At 46.5% G+C, this 20,499-nt stretch overlaps 1 protein-coding gene across 3 annotated transcripts in view; it reads left to right on the top strand.

Moving 5' to 3' along the window:
• The window catches only part of LOC109972520 (semaphorin-6D-like), a 55,110-nt gene that overhangs the window by 10,080 nt on the left and 24,531 nt on the right, over positions 1–20,499 (top strand). For all 3 annotated transcript variants that reach the window (XM_020621443.1, XM_020621441.1, XM_020621442.1), the window contains 10 exons: positions 241–329; positions 885–974; positions 1,652–1,779; positions 2,585–2,716; positions 2,838–2,993; positions 4,828–5,001; positions 5,103–5,243; positions 7,486–7,563; positions 17,176–17,234; positions 17,428–17,481. In XM_020621443.1, coding sequence (XP_020477099.1) covers positions 241–329; positions 885–974; positions 1,652–1,779; positions 2,585–2,716; positions 2,838–2,993; positions 4,828–5,001; positions 5,103–5,243; positions 7,486–7,563; positions 17,176–17,234; positions 17,428–17,481 — 1,101 coding nt within the window. The remainder of the gene's footprint in view (positions 1–240; positions 330–884; positions 975–1,651; positions 1,780–2,584; positions 2,717–2,837; positions 2,994–4,827; positions 5,002–5,102; positions 5,244–7,485; positions 7,564–17,175; positions 17,235–17,427; positions 17,482–20,499) is intronic.

The following is a 20,499-nucleotide window of genomic DNA, read 5'->3' as shown; positions in this document are numbered from 1 at the left end:
CCCAGCTGTAACATACAAGTTCATACTGGCCCTCTGTGGGGCTCTGAAAGGCATTCTGGGAGAAGTAAAAACACAGTAACTGCTGCAGACGCTGCAGGTTGTAGGAATAAAAACCTTTTATCACCCAGTAGCTGCTGGAACATGTTGGAAATGTGTGATATGTATAACGGTGAAAGAAGCTAAGAGGAGAGCTGAACCTTTAGAGTGGAGGGAATCAATAGCCATGCTTTCTCCCTGCAGAGCCTCACTTCCTGCACGCCATTGACTACGGCAACTACGTCTACTTCTTCCTCAGTGAGATTGCAGTGGAGTACACCACCCTGGGCAAGGTACTTGTGTGTGTGTGTGTGTGTGTGAGAGAAAATGTTGTCCTCCAAAGCTAAAAGCTAAATGAAACCTGACTCTGAAGCTGAAACCTGCTCTGCAACTCTGTATTGTTTGTGAATATTACTCACTTCTTCTTTGTTTTTACATACATTTAAGTAACCAGGCTGCAGTTGCTTTCTCTAGTCATGTCAATTCTTAATCACATCTGGAGGTTTCTCTGTGATGTGCACAGGTAACCTTGTTTCTAATGGGCTTTTTACACGCGCACATGTGCATAACAGCAAATTGCAGACAGGGGAAGTAGTGGAGCCAAAGAATTGGCCTCTGGGAGTCAACAGAGTCATGAATGTTTTCAAAATGGCAATAAAACTAGATCATAATGATGTGATTTCACTAAAAGTCAATAAATGATCCTACTGAAGATGCTGCCGTTCTCTGTGCTATGCAGTCAGTGTATCTGGATCTCTATGGTATGATCCATCTGTGCTATGCAGTCAGTGTATCTGGACCTGTATGGTATGATCCAGTCTGTCCTCCTTCGCTGATTCATCCCTCAGGTGGTGTTTTCCAGGGTCGCCCGTGTGTGTAAGAATGATAACGGGGGATCTCCCAGGGTTCTGGAGAGATACTGGACCTCTTTCCTCAAGGTACCTCCACATCAGTCGGTGAATCGGACTTTAATTCACACAGGCTCGTGCATTTGACTTGCCCTGCAGGTGACGGACACACTGATGAGATGGAACAAGTGTGAGGACGCACTGACCTTTTAGAAGCTGCTGTTAGCTGATGTTAGCTCAGTCGCTAATGCTTTTATGAGTGTATTGATTCTCATTTCCTTCTGTGGTATTTATTCCTTTTTAGTTGTCTGTTTTATCAGTTCTCTTGTGTAGGTGTGTTTTTATTTCTGTGTAACTACTTTGTATTGATCGTTACCTTTATGAGTATAATGGGAGGCGCTGTATAAATAAAATATGTTTTAGAAATACAAAGAATAAATAAATGCACAATAGGAAGTGCAAAGTAATAAGGCAAAGATAAAATGTGAGGGAAAATGTATGAGGGAATAACACATTTTAAACATGCCTGTAATAAATGAACAAAGTAAATTATTCTGATCAGCAGCAAATGTTTTGGCAGCTCAGAGCATAAAAACTAAAATATCTTCCTGCACTTGGGACCATTGAAAGCATCAGAGTGTCTGTGGACCTGAGAGGCCGTCCGGGTTCCACTGCTGGAAAACAAAATGCATCAGTACTGACGCTAAGAGAACCCGGTACAGCGACTGTAAACCAGGCTTCGTATCTTCTCTCCCTGTGGTGCTCAGGCCCGACTGAACTGCTCCGTTTCTGGAGACTCCTTCTTCTACTTCGATGTCCTTCAGTCTCTCACCAACGTGCTGCAGATCAACCAGAGACCTGCTGTGGTGGGAGTCTTCACTACCCAGGCCAACAGGTATACATCAGGCACATCAAGGTCACTTCTGTGTTTTTTGGTAGATATTCTCATGCTGATGTGCACAACAGGTTGTTTTTAATAAGTTATTTGATGGCAGGCGTATTTTAGTTGGTGTGACAGCTTTGGTTGGTGGTTCGATGCTGTCACTGCACAGAATCTGGTTGCAAAATGCCAAGATGGCCACCGCTGTATTTGTGATATTTTGGCCTCACTTGCATAGTCGAGGTAAGTGGTGATGCCAGGTCCAAGTGCTCACGCCTGTAATGTTATGTATTTTGTTTTTATTTTCACTTAGCTTTCAGTTCCTGAGGGAAGTAACATGGATGCTGTCCTGTGAAAACAGTCCAATTCCAAAACATAAGAGGTTCAGACTGGGTTTTAGAAAGTGAGGTATTTAGTTTTTCATCTGAGTTCAGACCTGTTTCGGCTCATTAGTTAGTGGTGCTCGTGTGTGAATGACAGTACTGAGTAGCGGGCCTTGTCCTTCCACCACAAGCTGCTCATGCACTCTGTACTTGTTTACTCTCTGTCTCTGTTATGCAACGTTGGAGTTGACTGTGTTGGTTCGGTGCCGACACAGATCAGTGGAGCGCTCTGAGGCCTGGCTTTCATCATATTCAGGGTTTTTGTTTTAAAGTTTTCCAGAGTCTTGGGCTGGAGTTTGTTAGTTTCAGTTCAGGTTGTAGGGTTTTGATTGACACGGATGAATGTCTGAACAGTCTCCTTCTCTGCTTTGCATCAGAATCTTTTTATGATGGACAGAATTATTTGCAACTTGCTGAGCGTGACCCTTTCTGTACAGTATCCCCGGCTCTGCGGTCTGTGCCTTCTACATGGACGACATAGAGAAAGTGTTTAATGGGAAGTTCAAGGAGCAGCGGACCGGTGACTCATCCTGGACTCCGGTACCTGACGAGCAGGTTCCCAGACCGAGGTGAGTGTGGAGCCATCAGTGCTGTGTAACCAGGGATACGTAGACACAGCTGCTGTGCGCCGACACATTTAGAAGTAGCACAAAGTAAGATTAGATCTGTGACTGTGCTGCTGTTCTCCAGGCCTGGTATGTGTGCAGGTGACGGTCCTGCTGCAGACTTCAAGTCGTCGGTTCAATTTCCAGATGAGATGCTGACCTTCATCAAGTCGTATCCTCTGATGGACGAAGCTGTTCCCTCAGTCAACGACCGGCCCTGTTTCACCAGGACCTCCAGCAGGTAGCACACACACACACACACACACACACACACAGAGTGGCTGAGAAGCTTCTGCTGCTGAGCTAAAATTCATACACTGCATCTTCACAAACCTGAAATACCATGTGCTGTAATCCCACCAGAATCCCTTTGTGTTATTACCCAGTCATTAAAACTGAGACTGATTGATTCTGAGATTTAGTAAGACTCTATGATGGATCACTACCTGTGCACTAGGTGTTTCTGGACAGTTATGTATGGATCTGGTACACAGTGATTAAGCATCTTCTGCCTGATGACTGTCGTCAGATATCACAACCAGGCCACTGTGGTGTCACCATCACAAGCTCCCTGGCTCTGGCTGGAATTCTCAACACGTGGAAAATTATCTAAAATTATTGTCAAATTGATCTGTAGAGTGAGTTTAATGTCACCACTGAGTGGCAGCCAGCAGTAAATCAAGTTTCAGATAGCAGCATAACAAGGCACTCCTGGAGCCAGGAAATAATACTGAGGTCAGGAGTGACGAGGACGTGAACTGTACCCCGAGGAGAGAGGCTTTGAAGTTCCTGCAGCTCAGAGAGGCAGCGACTGCACCATCACGACCAGATAATCATCGGTATCAGCTCTGATTAGACGTCAGCTCACAGGAAGCCCTCGCTCTCTTGCTGCGCTGAAAATATCTGACCTTTTTAATCTGCGTCTGCAGGTTTCAAATGAGTTTCTGAAGGATCCTAATTACCAGTCTGGAACGGGAATGAGACTCTTAATTTCACGTTCGAATTAGCCTCCGCTCTGGAAAGGCCAAGCTGACCCAGATAATGATGATGCTGATGCCCTGAGGGCTGCACACATCGTCTCACCGTGTCATACGGTGTCAGAGCTGCCCTGTCATGGTGGTGAACGGCTGTGGGGAGAGCACACTTACCCTCTGTGCACATCCATACAGCAGAAGTTACTGCCTTCCTGTATTTTCCAGAGTGCCCTTTATAAACTGAAAAACTTATTTTTTGTGAGTTTTATGTGCAGACAGTGATGGTGGAGGAGGACAGAGAACAAGCCTCCACCAGAAAGTTTTCGGATTGGTGCAACATTTTGTCCAGGTATTCAAGGTCCCCGACTTTTCATCTCGCGTCATCAGGTCACAGTGAAATATCTCAGTATCTATGGGATAGACTGGTGCAGCATTCGTTACGTGTCCCAGTGAGCAAACAGACCGGCTGGTCTGCCGCGTCGTCCCACTGCGTCTGAAGGCAGAAGTATTTATAGCTGGGGTGAAGGGGACAAGATGTGCCTACACATTAACATATGGAAGTAATTTCACTGTCAGTCTTTACTCAGAGACGTTCATACTGTTGCTCGGGTTTGTTCACAAGTGTAAATAAAGAGTCAGAATCAGGCCGTGCTCTCACCCCCACATGCTTCACCAGTCACTGCGTGACGCGACTGTCGGATTGTCTGGCTCAGAAAGTTAGAAGAACTGTTGGATGCAGCTGTTCAGCCGTCACATCAGGAGGAGAGGCGGCGTCAGACACGGCTCAGCAGCTGCTTTGACACTTTAATGGTGCAGCATTTTCGTTTGTCCAGTTGTCAGTCATACACCACGAGCCACGATAAAAGAACAACTTTTGCCTTCTGTCTTCCATTTGGACTTTGTGGCTCAGAGATTTTCACTCAAACCTCTGGCACCATTAGCTCCTCCTGGACACGAGGCAAAGCTGGGGCTCAGTAAAAGCTAGAGGGCTGTTTTTACCGCAGTGGTCTTCATGACTGGGATGAAGTTACACTTCCAACCAAGTTCCCTTGGCCAAATAATAAATTTGAGTGTTTCACCAAATCGCTCTCTACCTCACAGGTCCAAACTGACCCAGATTGTGGTGGACGTTTCGGCTGGTCCCTACAAAGACCGGACGGTGATGTTCCTGGGCTCAGATGATGGACGGGTCCTGAAAGTTTTGGCCAGCACACATCCCAACGACAGCTTTGGATCAAAACTGCTGGAGGACATAGATGTTTACAACCCCTCCAAGTAGGACTTTGATAGATACTGGAGTCATACTGCTGCTGCTGGAGCATTTAACAGCCATGTTGATGTAATAATATCTGTCTGGTTGCTGTTTGTGTGTCCAGGTGTAATGTCCAGGGTCAGGAGGACAAGACGGTTCTCGGGCTGGAGCTGGATAAGGACCATCATGCTCTGTTCGTAGCCTTCACCGGCTGTGTCATCAGAGTGCCGCTCAGCCGCTGCACCCAGCACGGAGCCTGTAGAAAGTAAGGAAACGGGAAGGAAAGCAGCTCTTCACACTGTGACCTTGGCAGGTCTCACCCTAACTAAACTAAATAATACTCTTTCTAAGCCCTGTTTTATTCAAATAAAGTGTTTCTTTTAGTGGGGCAGCTTGAGTTTTCTGAGAGGTAATGGCAAAGACTGGCAAACATCCAAAAATTAGAATGGGGAGTCTTTTTAAACATTAAAATGTGGAGCCAAATTTGGCAGCATAATGGAAATTGGAGCAGAAAGAGTATTGGAGGGAAATGGGGATGCCGAGTCTGAATAGTTAAATATGAACAAAAAGAACCTTATTTATAGCCTGAATGGAACAGAGCTCACTGCCCGAATTAGAGCCCATTCATCACTGCAGAGACGTGCACACACACACACACAGTCACTAATCAGTCCTGCTTTAATTACTTAGCAGGATGAATTAACACAGCTGTGCTGAGAGGCCTCCACCAGCTGTGTCTGTCAGCCAGGTTCAGATGGGAAGACGTCATTCTGTGTCTGTGCACTGGGCCGCCACCCAGGAGCAGAGCTGAAGACCTCGGCCTCACAGCGGAGACTTGGCTTTCATCGGGCTGGACCCCCTCCCCAGGCTTAAAACCAAAAACAAGTCCAAGGTTTTGGGGAACACGTGGCCTTGCTTGTCTGAATGATTCAAATGACTTGAGCTCAGTTATGCTTAGAGGAAAAACTGTATTAGCAGCCTTGAAGACAAAATGAATAATGATCAGCATTCAGATGGTGTTTCTGTGTATTGCAGCACACTGAAGTGCTCTCACACTCTTTACCCATTCGTCAGCTTAGGTTTAGTGTTTTGTTCAAGGACACTTTGACATCTGGACAGGAGAAGTTGGGAATCAAACCACCGGACCGCCCCCCCCCCCCCCCCCAGCCACAGCCGCCCCAAAACTTAGGATTTAGGATTTACCGTCAAGGCTGGACCTGGGACTTTCCTCAATAGGAGACTTGTGAGACTTTGACACCCGGCTCACTACTTGTCCCCAAAATACTTGAGACTTGAGTCATGTCTTATACTGGACCCTGTGGACTTGAGGCAGAGACTGGACTTTCTTTAAAGGTTTAAGACTTGGACTTGACTTCAGACCCTTTTGTCTCACCCTTAGATTAAAGAGTGCTTCCTTCCTTCTTCCTCCTGCCTTCCCCTGTTCTTCTCCCTCCTTCCTCCCTCTTGACTTCAGACCCTTTTGTCTCACCCGTAGATTAAAGAGTGCTTCTTTCCTTCTTCCTCCTGCCTTCCCCTATTCCTCTCCCTCCTTCCTCCCCGGTGCAGCGACTAGCAGCCTCACGTGGTTTCCCATGTCCTCCATTAAACACACACACACTGCTACCATCCTTAAGATTAAGTATTAATGTTTATAACCTGACATCACAGACACACTTTCTCTCTCTGCGTACACACACGCAAAGCTGTCACACAAACTTCGTGTCTTTTTTTAATGTCTAACACCCACACACAGACCTGTCATGTCACCTGTCATCAGGTAGCTGCTGCAAACAGGAGAAAATCTTCAGCGACAAACAGTGGCTGCTGATGACATCTCTCTAAAAACGCACACACGCTTGTACCTCTCTCTCTATGAGGACACCGCCGACAGCCCCGACCCAAACCTCGGCCCTCACGACGGAGTGGGGATAAAACAGCTTCTAGTTAAAGCTGGAGGATTGAAGACAGGACACTGGATCGTTGTCAGGTTTAAATATCAAACTGGTGCTGGTTTAGGTTGGTGCTGCATCATGTCAGCGAGTGTTCTCACACCGATAGAGGCACAGACGTGTGTGTGTGTGTGTGTGTGTTCAGACTCGCATGGCTGAAACCGACAGAGAAGACTAACTCGTGTCCTTTCCTCCGTCCCTCGCTCTCTTCTCTTTCACTCATTTGCCTCTGTCTCCTTTTTTCTCTGTTTGCTCTTTTTCATTTCCACTCTGCTGTTGTCACCTTTTCTGTCATCTTCTTCACTTTCTTTTCTCTCTTCCTACTTCTCATTTCAGCTGTTCTCCATTAACTTGTCCTTTCAGCAGGCAGTTTATTAAGGACACCTCTGTCAGACCGAGTCTAACCCAACAATAAATCCTGCTCCATGAAGGTGATAATGTCCAGTTGGTGCTCGTTGTGCAGGCTGGAGTTTGAGCTGCTGTTCACCTGTACTCTGTTTTACACAGACAGTAGCTAGTGGTCCTCTAAATAAACCATCAACCTCCCTCTTTCTCCAGATCCTGCCTGGCGTCTCGTGACCCATACTGCATCTGGCTGCGGACCGGGAGTTGTGCCAACATGGCGCCAGGCTTCAAGTATGTGTCACTTCCTCTTTTGCTCTAACTCTCCCTCTCTGTCTTTTCTTTCTTCTCTCTTTCCTCTCAGCCCTCATCAATCTGACACCTAATAAAGCTGTGACGGCTCTGCTCGTATATCTGCCACAGCAAGTGAAGGGCTGTATATCTGAGAGATGTAAATCCATGATGCCTTTCACACTCAGCTGAAGTAAAAGGATGGATGGAGAAACATAATGGGAGCAAATGTTAAAATGGGTGTCAGCAGGCATGTAGTGCTTGCACTAAATCTATGAATTCTAAAATGCTGTGACGCAGGACTCGGGCTCAGTGGGTTCTCTGACAGCAGTATACATCCAGCCACTGGTGTTGAAAGAAAATGCAGAGCATTCTCTTGAATGGCAGCAAATCTCCTCTTAGTCAACACAGAAAAGTTAAAGCAGCATCCTGTAAATATGAACAGAAATGATCGTCTTTGGAGTCAGACTCTCCACACTGGCAGGTTAAAATCTCTGCACCAGAAACAGATCTGGTTCTGAGCGGTCTATCATCAGTGAGGCTCCATTTCCCAGTAAAATAGCAACACCAGCCTTTGTGCTGCCCCATTTGAGTAAAGCATCCACCTCGCTGCACCGTGCACCAGGACTGCCGCACAGCCATGCAGTGAGTCTCCAGTCAGGGTCAGTTAAACAGTGTTGCAGCACTGCCTTAAAAATGGTGTGTAGTAGACACACAGGGGTAAGCCTGACCCCCCCCGGGGGCCTGTCAGCCGGGGCTGAGGATGACCGCTTCACTTTCTGCCCAGAGAAGGTGCCGTGTTGAATATTCCAGTAGTTTTCAGTGCAGCAGTGCCAAGACAGCACACAGCATGTCAGTGTCGACAAACAGGAGGGGAAGCTACGTCACTAACCCTCAACAAGAAAAGCAGTCCTGTTGTCTTTCGCTGCTCTGAGTACCTCTTCACTCTGGCAGCCACTGGTTCAGACTTTTAGTCACACAGAGCTCAACCATGGCTGTTTGACATGACTACTGGAAAAGCCATTCTAACCTTGGCCAAGCGGCAGGAAGGGATGATTTACAGACTGAACTTTGACAACACAGGGTGGAGAAGCTGTAATAACAGGAGGGCCGTAGGCAGCAGAGGGTCATGGTAGGGGGAGTGTAGCTGAGAGACGCCATGTCCTGTCCCACTGTCACTGGGGTTATCAGACAATGTGGGGAATCTGAGTTAATGCAGCTTTAAACAAAAACATCCTACTGGGAATAAGTCATAATGTCATAGCTCCAGGGATCAGCGGTGTGTCTGTGTTTAATGCACAGATCTCTTCACTTCGCTCTTTGAGTCTTGTTCTGCAGTTCCAGTGATGTTTCATAAACATGCTCATGCCACGACAGCGTGCTCGGATCACCTCCGTCTTTTCATCTGCACTCTGAGATCTGGTGCTTGTTTTTGCTTTCAGACTCATTAGAAGTCACTCAGATTAAACCCAGACATATATACAGCCGCTACCAGGATTCCATGATGTGGTTAGTCAGTCGCTGCTGCAGCAGCGTGGGGTGGGTGGCAGTGGGGGGGGGGGTGACGGCTCTCAGTGTAGCAGGAGGTTATAACGGATGATATTTACAGATGAGGAGGGTGCAGACGGTCCGCCACTCTCCCTGGATTAAAACAAGTGCTCATCCGAGAGACAAATATGAAAATAATATCAGGTCGATTTACGGGGGAGAAGAGGAGCGGAGGAATAGCAGAGTAACCGACATTCTGGCTGCAGATCGATTTGCTACAAAGTCTTGTGGAGTGGGTGTGAGCTAGCTGACACTTTGGAGTTATTGATCGGGACGTGGTGCAAGGGAACATGTTGGATTTCACAAGCTGCTTGCTGCTGCAGCGTGTGTGTGTGTGTGTGTGTGTGTGTGTGTGTGCGTGCGCATGTGATGCGCGTGTGTGTGTGTGTGTGCAGCTAAAGTCTCGTCTCGGCATATTGATGGACTGGAGCACAGAAACGCAGGGGATTTCATCTTCTCTCAGCTCTCGCGTCTTTAATTTGGGAGTTTAAAGAAGCATTTAAAGGAGGCTCTCTGCAGGCCTTGGCCCATTAACTAGAGCCCACCCACACTCTCGCCAACTGAGACCCTTTCCTCAGCTGTTCATGTGCAGCTGGGGGTGTAACGGTTACATTCTCAGATTTAGGGTCATGATACATTTTTGCAGCAGACTATAACAGTAAACATTTTGTCAATTATTTAGAAAGAATTGTAAGTGTAGACTGTACAAACTCCAGCCCATCAACAGTATCAACAAAGGGCCTGATATGAAGAAAGTCTCTGCAGCTTAAGGATTGTAAATCATTTTCATGTCGGAGATGAAGTGTAAAGTCATCCTCTCACAGCTTCAGTCTGAGTTCACACTGGACAGAAGAAGTCAGTGTCGAGCACTGATATTCCAGCAGGCGTCCAGGATCCCACTATTGATCCCCCCTCGCTCTGACTGAGCTGTTCTCCTCAGGTGACAGCTCTTTATGCACCTGGCTCCTCGTGATGTGTGTCGTCGCATTGATCGGTGACTCACGAAGCCTCGGGGGAGCTGGGGGTGGGGGGAGACTTTTCATACACTGATGTGAGCGTGAGTCATCTGGTTGGCTCGAGTCAGAGCTGGTTAGCAGGGAGTTAATTAGGATATGTGAAGTAAGTGACAACGCGTGGTGTCGAAGCAGGCCTCCCCTCGACATCAGACTTTACTGGGATTGTGAGATGAGTATGTACGGAGGGAGAAAGGGATTATGAAGATGAAAGAAGCCAAGTGAGAATAAAAGCTAAAGCGAGGGCTTTGTCTGTTTCCATGAAGTTCATCAGGACACAAGGACATGGACACTGAGTGTGTGTTGGGTTGCAACGTCACATCAGCTGATTTAGATGTATTGTCAGGCTGAAGCAGTGACGGAGATTAAAGGAGGATGCTGACGATGGAAGGGAGAGACGGGCTTTAGGGACTTTAAATAGATCGATCACCTTGATCTGAGCCTCAGCACAATTTGATCACATCCTCCTTGGAGAGCTGGGGAGTAGACATCGTTGAATTTTTCTGGCTTTATTTACTGCAGAGGATGAAACTCCATCTTTCTAACATTCTGGCTGTGGGCCTTAAAAATCAACCTCCTCTTCTTCCTCGCCTTGAATCCACATCAGGGGTTTGATGGAGGTGGGCTGAGCATGGAGGTGCAGAAGTTTCATTTACTCCTGATCCCTGATGTTCAACAGGAAAACTGCTGAGAAAGGAAAGTTGGCGTCGCCATTTCCTCAAACTCACAGACACAGGAAACGGTCATATCTACAGCAACAGCAGTTCTCAAAGACACACAGCTGTTATCTGTAATACAAACAAGAGCAAAGCACAGACGGAGGACTAACAAGGCACTGCAGGAAGATTCTAATGGGCAGGATGACCCGGTGGAGATGAAGAGAGCAGGAGGTTAGGATGTGATGCAAGAGGTGGAAAGGAAGAAGTGAAGATGAGAGACCAAGCATCAGAGAAAGATATCTGTGTCAGAGACTTAAAGAGGAAGTAAAACAAGCAGGAGGACGGTCAGACAGTCAGTGTATTCTGCTCTGTTTCTGTCTCCGCTGCTGTTGAAATGACTCGAACCTTCACCTCTCTTTGTAACACAGTGGCCTGGACTCTGAGAGAGAATTAGCTGCCTCCCTCTGTTCCTCTTTTGTTTTCCAAACTGAAACTACACCGGTGACCCAGTGATAGCTCTTGGGGTTGCAGGGAACCACTGCCTCTGATAAACATCATGTGTTATAACTTGTCTGCAAAGCGGCATTTGCTATGTCTCAGACCCTGATGCAGGCAGCGTTTGTCCTGTGTGCTCTGTGATGAAGTGGAGCCAAGTTTGACCAAGTTCACTGATTATCTTCCATTAGTGTTGGTGAGGATCACGTCAGCCCAGTTGCTCGCCCCACAGCTGATCCACTTCTGTAAACATCAAAACCTCTGTCGTGACAAAGTCCATTCACAGGTCCCTGTCCTGTCCCTGCAGCATCCTCAGCGGTGGCAGTGGAGGGTCGACCACCGGCTTCACTTCCTCAACCTAAGCCTCTAATCTGGTGTAAAAAGCAGCTGAATTAATGGGGAAACACTGCAGAAGCCCATTTTTGAGGAGACTGAGCGTCTCAGATCAGATTACTGTTTCCCCTTGTGATGCAACCAGAAAGAGGTTTAAAAACCCCATTGACAGTGATAATTAGATCAACGGTGGCTCGGTGTATGTTCAGATACTCCTTTCCAGTGGTCGTTTGTTCCAGCTGTGTGGCTAAATTAAAATCCTGCAAAGATTTTACACTCAGCTTGTGAACAAATAAGAGATATAAACTTGCCAATTATCAGAGGAAAGAAGCCAAATCTGTTGAAAAGCCTTCAGATGTTACACCTACAGTAATTCCTTGTGCCTTTTCCATCTATTCCACTATTTTAGTTTCAAGACTTGAGCTTCTTTCAGTGATTCTGCTTTAGATACAGCAGTTTTTAACATGGGCCATGTTCAGATACTCTACTGTGGACATCAGGCTGAAGGAGGAGGCTTTCCAGGCATGGTTGGTCCCCGAGGTCTCCTGAAGCAGCAGAGGGTACCTGGGGGCCGGAGGAGCTGCAGCAGGCGCAACCGGGGGGGGCGGCGGGAGGGCATTTAACCTGCTGCTCCCATGACCTGGTCCTGGATAAGTGGTTGATGATGGGTGGTGTTTTATAAACATATTAAACTTTAACTCCAGTTGCTGTTCAGTCACATTTTAAAGGCTCCAGTGACTAAACCTGTTGTGACAACGAGGCTGTTTTTTTTTTTTATTAAACCCTGTTTCCCAGGTTGTCTTTTTAGTGTCTAATTTTAAAAGTTTTATACTTATTGGATAACTTGCGTCAGCTCGTTTACAACCAGAACGGTCCTCCTGGGCCTTTCGGGAATCAGTGAAACTAAAATTTAGTCTTGCACAAACAGAAAGTAGAAAACCACCACAGTGCATCACACTGAATCATAAATACAGAACAGCTACTAAAGACAGAGATGACGTCCTGAGCTTCACCCGATTGCAAATCTCTCTGCTGAAGTAAGTTTAGCTTCTCAGACTTCTGCTGCTAAGTGGAAGATTTCCTCTGGGGGAAAACAGGAGAGATGGTGAAGAAAGAAGTTTAGCATCTCACATAACTTCGGCTGAGCTGAACAGAGGGGTAGGAGCAGACAAGGGGGGAGAGGGAGGGAGAGAAAGAGGAAGGAGCAGAGGAGAGAAGGAAGAGGGATGAACAGGAGACAAACCCCGGATGTCATGGCAGCAATCAGCCGTTTCCCTGGAGACCGTCTCTGTGTGTCTGCCGGTCAGGTTGATCCAGACAGGGGGCGACAACTGCTTAACCACGGCGAACCACATAGACACTGACGCAGAAGAAGTGGCGAAATGATGCATGTGTGTCTGACCTAGAGTACAGACTCCTGTTGGAACACAGACATGAAACAAAGGGCAGCTGTAGCTTCTTAAAGACCAGGGACATTCACAGCTTCAAGTGTTCCTCAGTTTCCATCTTCATTCACATCGTCAACAGCACCTTTTGTTTCCGTGATGAAGAGGAGCCATGGTGGCATGTGCAGACGCAGCAGCTTCTTACAAATCCAAGTATCTGTGCTCACACTGGACCTCACTTAGATCCAGGTTGCTGCTGCTAGTGTCCCAGGGCTCAATCTTACCCATAAGTGCTTTTTGTAGACATTTTCTTTCTTTTGCCATTTAGTTGATTGCTTTGTGTTTTGGTTCTGTGCGTTGTTTTGCACTCGTCCTTAACGTCTACGTGTTGCACTGAGATCCGTAAGTCAAGTCAAATGGAGCGAATTCAGGTTCTGAGGAGAGTCCAAGTCTCAAGACATTTGATTTGACTCGCATCATGTTTCAGGTCTTTTCAGTGCTTCGGTGACAAACCTAATGACATCTATGTGCCATGATTGTTAGTTGCACTGAGTTTGGTGAAGCTGTCTGGCTCATCTCCTGAGTCTCTCAGAGCAAGCTACCAATAAACCACAAACAAACTGGTCTAATGCCCCTATGTTATCAGCCCAAATGCATCATGGGAGTGGAGAGAAACTTCCTTTAACTGAGAGGTCCTGCAGCCATTTGTATGTTGTAATTACATTTCACAGCCTTTGAAATCTGTGAACACTTCCACTGTGGAGCTTCGGTGCTAGAACATGAAAATACACTTCAGCACCAGCGTCTGATAACTTGGCTGCATTTTGTAACTGCCCCAGTCTATTTCCGTCCCCTCCTCTGAGTCGCTCCCTGCTAGATGAACGAGGCGTTTAGGTACCCGGGAGAGTTTGGGATTTATAGCGGCTCACTATTGCAACAGCCTCCTCCTGTTCTCTCTCTTTCTCTCCTCACTTACAGCTCAGCCCACGCTGCTGGAAATGTAGCTCGAGAGACGGAGGAAAGATGGAGCTGGAGAGGGAATGAGTGATAAGTGAGATAAATATTGAGTGACTGAGGGGGCGGAGGAGTTAGCAAATATGTGAGGTGGAGGAGAGGTAAATATAGAGTGAGTGAGGAGAGGGAAGCGTAACGATTTCATAATAAATCCAAACCTTCAGGAGTCATTGCATGTGATCAAAATGTTCCACCACTCCTCGTCTTTTATTGCAATATGTGTTCAGTATTTCTTGGAGGGAAACAGGAGATTTGGCAGCTGTTGTTTGCTAAAGTGTAAAAAAACAGATGCATTACATGGCTAGAAGTATGTGGACACTTTGACGTTCCCTCCATACTGTATGTGACAGTGTATCGTGTTCTTGTCACCACCTGCACGCCGACCTGCCGACCCGCAGCCTGATCAAGTGGACATCTGTCATTTCTGAGCCCTGATAGAGGGATGAGTTCTGGTAGACATGTCGAGCAGGCGACCTGTACCCGGGTTGCACTAGTGCTCCACTTAGACTTCAGGCTTGATTCGCAGCTTGTGACTAATAACTCATGGACACTAAGGGTCTTTCAAAGATTGGTAAGGTACTGAACACTGGATGGTGTGTGGCGGCTCTGGGGGACACAGAGTTAATTCAGACCTTATGAGTTAAAACACCGGATATGATTCAGAAGGAGGAAATGCTCTGGGAACAGATCAAGTGTCTGGCTCGGACCCCGGGGACTTGAATTGGACTTAACATAAACACTTTGCTCAGACCTGCCTTTTGAGACTCATGAACATCCCAGACACAAACATTAGCACAGGGTGCATTCAACACGTACACGGTGCACTGAGCGCGTGCACGTGTCTGCCCAAGTTTAACGTCCACTTCAGTTTGTGCAGCCTTGAACTCTGAGTTGCAACATCACAGCACTGCATCTGCTGAGGTGTAAAAAGGAAACGGGACTGAGAGGAGGGAGTTGTGCATTAGAGGTGTTGGTACAGAGAGACGAGTGTGAGGAGAGCAATGAAACAGAAGAGGAAAAAGCTTTGACTCCAAGAGCAGACACATTAATGGAAAACAGAAGATTGTAAATACACTGAGAAAATATGAGCAGCTGAAGTCGTTTTCTCACTTTTATTAAACAAACATAGTCTGAATAAATGTACCTGCAGTCAGTTGATCTCTCAGGTGGAAGATGTTTGCCAGCACAGGCAGAACATGAAAAACAGAGCGGGAAGCACATGATGCCAGATAAGTCAGGACGTGGGCTCAGTGTGATCAGACTGATGAGCGGTTCTGTCTCAGCAGTCTGGAAAACAAAGAACCTTCCTTTTCTGAAATGTTTTTGGAGAATATCTGTCCACCTCCAGAAACGGCACACCTCCAAATCAGGCATCCTGGTGAAGATTTAAAACGAACTGGTTTCACTGGAGCGTCGTCAAATGCTGCCCCTTTTGTTCTTGTCTTTGGATGAAAAGTTTAGTTGTGCACAACTCTTCGCTCACTTTGAAGAAAAAAGAGAACATAGCCAGAAATGTTCAGTATATTTGTTACAAGACTTTTGGCTTTGGGCCTGGACACATCCCTCTGTCTACACCTGGCCTGATTTACCTCCAATTCACAAGGAATTGAGCAAGTTCTCATGGTGATGGTTTGTCATAGCCTTCCACAAGCTCCCATTAGAACGATCTGAAAAGGTCCATGCTGTCTGTATAAGGTTGGGTTAAGTTAAGGAAACTAAAACTACCTGTTCAAGGCTGCAGAAAGACTGTGACCGTGTCTAAAGGAACAAACCTTGATTGTCAGGTATGTTCAAGGCTGCAGAAAGACTGTGACCATGTCTAAAGGAACAAACCTTGATTGTCGGGTGTCACCAGATCTACTTTTGCTCTGTCTGAACATTTGCTCCAGTGTTTTTGGAGATCTAGCTTCCACCTATTCTCAGGAGTTTGGACACAAGTTTGAATTTAAGTGCATATTATTGAAAGAGACCTTTTATACTACTACACCCCCTCCCCCACTAAACTTACGAGAATAAAAACATTCCCGTAGTACAGCAACAGTGTCGTGTCACACTCTTCACTCTGCAGCCGTGTTTCCTTGTGTTACTGTTTTCATTCACTGATTGATTCTAGTTGTTTTTCAGTTGCTGTCGACAAAACAACACTCTCTGCAGATTTTTTCACATTAAAAGCCTTCTTCTCAGAAGGAGTGCTATTGGCCCTCTGAATGTCTGGAAGGTTTTTAATGTGAAATGTGTGTGCACAAAGCGTTGATCTTATTGACGGCAGCTTCACAGTGACCAAAACGTGGCAGAGTAAAAGTGACTGCGTGAAGCCAGTGATTTGTTGGCGATGGGATGAGGATGACGTGACTCTGCAGTGATGGAATAAGTGCAGTGCCAACGGACATGATAGTGAATTTATCGGTCGGCTGGAGGACGTTTTGCTGTTTATAGTGGGGATGCTCTGAATAAAGGCTGTTTTCTCTGCCAGTGAGGTATAAAACCACTGTATTTTACAGCATTTGAAAGACTGGCCTGCCAAGTTTGTGCTAAGCTATAAATTGTGAGGAGAACAGCACCAAACCCTGACAGAATCAGTCCCCTGCCCTTGTGTCTGACACCACCGTTACACTGCACTTGTTTTGTGCCACGGTGCAATAAAAACCTGATTGCTGCTGCTTTTAAAACCTGACTTGAAGGTCAGACAGAAATGACAGCGGAGGAAGAGGCAGAGACCGTAAACAGCTGGAGCACAAAGCCAGAGACACTGAGGAAAGTAAATGGCTTCATTTACTGGAGCGGCTCCGATACATACTCTGCTCCACTTTACTGCTGCTGAAACTCCATGTGTATGAGTGTGTGTTTCCTGGCAGCCTGTTGTCACCGTCTGCCTTCTGATTGGCTCACTCTCACCTTTTTCTCTCCGAAGCAAATGACCCAAAACATGAATTTGTCAGGTTTGTCTCCTCAGTCTTCAAACTAAACGAGCTGGAGGTGAACTGTGACACAATCTAAATAACGTTGTCCTAAATCACTATGTGGTCACCATGGATACACATCACCCATTAACTACCCTCCCAACTGTAACCCATGGAAACCGACATGAGAGGAGACACTGTCTGGTTTTGTTCCTCAGTTGGTTTCAGCTTTTGTTTAAGTTCCTCTCTCCTGTCGGTCTCTCTGCAGGGCGGGGTTCGAGCAGGACATCGAGGGCGATCACTCACTCCACTCAGACAGCTGCCACGGTAAGATGCACGTGGGCATTTACAGCTGAGGTAATGTGATGGTTATGACAGATATAAAATGAGGTTTACACAGCGTAAAGGTTAGTGGAGTGTTAACAGCAGTGATACAGGCAATAAACCCCTTAATAAATGTGAGAATTTTAGGGAAATGCTTTCCTGTGCAGCAGCTGACTGCCGTTGTTGTTTTGTGCAGCCGACGTGTTGGCAACGACGCGGAATCAGGAGTCTGCAGCGGACTCCGCCTATGGTAAGACACTTTCTTTCTGATTTTAATCAAGTTAAGCAGCAGAGTCGTGTGATAGAGACAGAGTTCTGAGTCCGTGGTGGAGGTGGCTGAACAGCACATGCCACTGGACAGGTGAGGTAATACACCGGGAAAGAACAGATACAATAAAGTGCTGTGAGTGAACCAGAGCCTGTAGCAGCATCACCATATAAAGCCTTTGGAGCCTACCACAGGTTGTTGTTCCTATAGGTCATCATTTGATTTTTATGTATTTTCAAAGTGAATTTTTAGGGTCACATCAGGTGACAAAATAAAATGTACTGCATTGTAAAATGTTAGAAACCAGATGATGATTGTAGTTTTGGAGACTTCCACCAATCGAAAATCTAAATGTTTAATCGGAAAACAAACTGGGTTTATAAAAAGAAACATAGCAACATGTAAAACTAGCAATACGTCTCAGAAATTTCCCCAAATGGTTTTAAAGTCCCTCATTTATTCCCTTCGACCATTATAATTTTCAAACCGGGTCTGAAATATTATTGTTGTTTTTTTTTTTGCTCTGGCTGTGGGGCTGCTCTAATCCAACATAAATCCTCCTTCAGGAAGGTGGTAATGTTCACTTTATGTTCTGGGGCCACCGTTTCAGAATTTATGTCTAAAAATGGTTTTAGCCTCTTTTAAAATGGAAACACAACATGCTGAGGTATCTTAGTGTTTCCTCACTCAAAGGTGAAAAACATTGTCCATCTCCAGCAGCTGGAGGACAGCAGATTAGATAACTAATAAAGCAGGAGAATGGGCCTAGAAGAGTGAACTAGAACCTAACACTATCTCAGTGCCGCTCGGTCCACACATGTCGCTGTGCAGTAGCTCGGTTTGACTTCCTTACCCTCCACTAGATTACAGCCCTGCAGGTGAAAGCACTGCCTCGCTGAGTCACCTGCTCTGTATTCATGGCTGTGACTCTGCTGCTACCTGCTGTCGGGGGTGGTGCCTGTAATCTGGCCCGGTTTGGTCCTTCCTGAGCAACAGCAGGCCCCCACTGTGAATACCATTAAGGCTCTCTGAGCTGTGTCACTGTGATTAAAGCCAGGGAGGGGACAGAGGGACACCAGAACATTGAGACATTTCTGGTATGCGGTCTGGTTGACAGGAGATGAATTTGTCTTTCAGTGGCTGCATCGCGTCAGCAGGGACAGTAGCAGAGACAGAACAGGGTCAGCACACTGTGAAGTCTGCAGTGACTAAAGAGGATTAGGAGGAAACGGAGATGGAAATGATTAGTTGTTCTTTTTCACCAGATAAAAATATATGTATCTTGAGCTACCGACTTAATTGAGCTGTGAATGACATCTGCTATCAGGCGTCTCTGAGCCTCTTCAAAGTCAGCTTGACATTGTCGCGATTTTTTCCCCATCATTACTGCTGGGAACTCGTCAGTGTTGTTTGCCAAGCAGTCTTGATCCTATCGGAGAGCTGCAGCTTCAAAACGAGGCACGCCACAGTCCATGGGAGCTTTTTTAAAGAGCGGCAGATCTCGGTCCCAGAGTCCTCGGAGCTTAGAGAGCAGCTGCTTTTGTATTCTGCAATGTATGTTAATTGCATTCACCTGGCATCTAAATGAGGCCCTGCTAGTGGAGTGGAATGAAAAGTACCGGGTAAAGAAACGGCAAGCGTGGAGCTGTGAGGGATGAACAGCAGACAGCCACGGTCCCAGGCAGGAAACTGCAGCTTGGTGATGAATCTGTTTCAGCTCAGGTTTGGAGCTTAAAGCTGCACTGATCAGTATGCTTAAACTAACACTGGATCAAATGACGTGAACTCAGAGAATTATCACCACCTCTGCAGAGATGAAGCTCTGACAAGTTCCTGCTCAGCAGCAAACAGCAACCTCTAACTGCACATGGAAACACAGCTCAGAGCAGAAAGATCCAGGGCCCGTATTTATCAAAAGCCATGACACATCCCTAAAATGTCGACTGTGCGACTGAGTGTAGTAAAACAGTGACATCACTGGTTCGTAGGAGCAGAACTGACAGTAGGACGCGTCGTGAATAACTTTAAAGTCCTATTCTGTTTCTGCTCCTAAGGTGGCGTTCATTGTGATTCCTGGGATCAATCCTGAGCTGCCTGATGAATCCAGGCCCAGGTGTTTTGTATGTAGCTGCTGTCGCTTCACCTGAACCTCTAATTTGCCTCCTTAATCAGTGAAACCACCGCAGCATGCAGGGCAGGCAGGCAGCCTGCGGGTACTTACTGTACATGCCAGGTCATAAAACAGTGACTTCCTGCCTGAATGTTCCCTCCATAAATAATAGTTTGCAGGCACAGCTGCACCCTGCTGTGCGGTGATTAGCCTGACTGACTGACATTATTACAGGCACAGCAGCGAGAGACTCCAGCGATGCTGGCGGATTCATTTACATACTTCCACAGATTCACATCTTGTCTCGCACTAATTGTGTCGTGATTAACCATGTCATTTAGGTTTTAGATTGTATTGTCACCTGCAGGTTTTACCCAGGGAGTTAATGGCACCATAGCACAGTAAAACCTGACAGCAGCCTCGGTAACATTAGCCATGTTCAGCAGCGTGCCCATTCTTCACGCTTCCACTGTGAAACTCCAGCTTAAATATGCAGCAATTAAGCCAGCAGTAAATGGTGGCGGTGCCATTACAGCGCAGGACTGACAGGAGCCACTTCCTGCATAATGGTGTCTGCGGCATTAGCTTCCCGGTGTCAGGCAGCCGGGCATGAAGGGCTCCGAACACAATGAGTGACTGATGTTTTAGCCTGCATCTATCTGTCGTGCTACACCAGAGTGGCTGTCATCCCTGTAATGACATCATTTGGCGGGAACTATTCCCATAATGGCATTTTTTTTGTTGCAAATTGGTTATTTAATGCACAGTGAGGGAGGCCCCGTGGGTTTAGTTTGGGCTCTGAATGAACATAAATTGGCAATTTTGCTGCAGTGTGCTTTTACAGGGTACTTTTACGTTGGATGAGAGCTGACACTGTGCAGAGACAGTTC

This window comes from Monopterus albus, unplaced genomic scaffold (assembly GCF_001952655.1).
Source record: "Monopterus albus unplaced genomic scaffold, M_albus_1.0 scaffold260.1, whole genome shotgun sequence".
Classification (NCBI taxonomy): Eukaryota; Metazoa; Chordata; class Actinopteri; order Synbranchiformes; family Synbranchidae; genus Monopterus; species Monopterus albus.
Note: the sequence above shows the minus strand (reverse complement) of the source record. Positions and strands in the feature narration are given on the sequence as shown.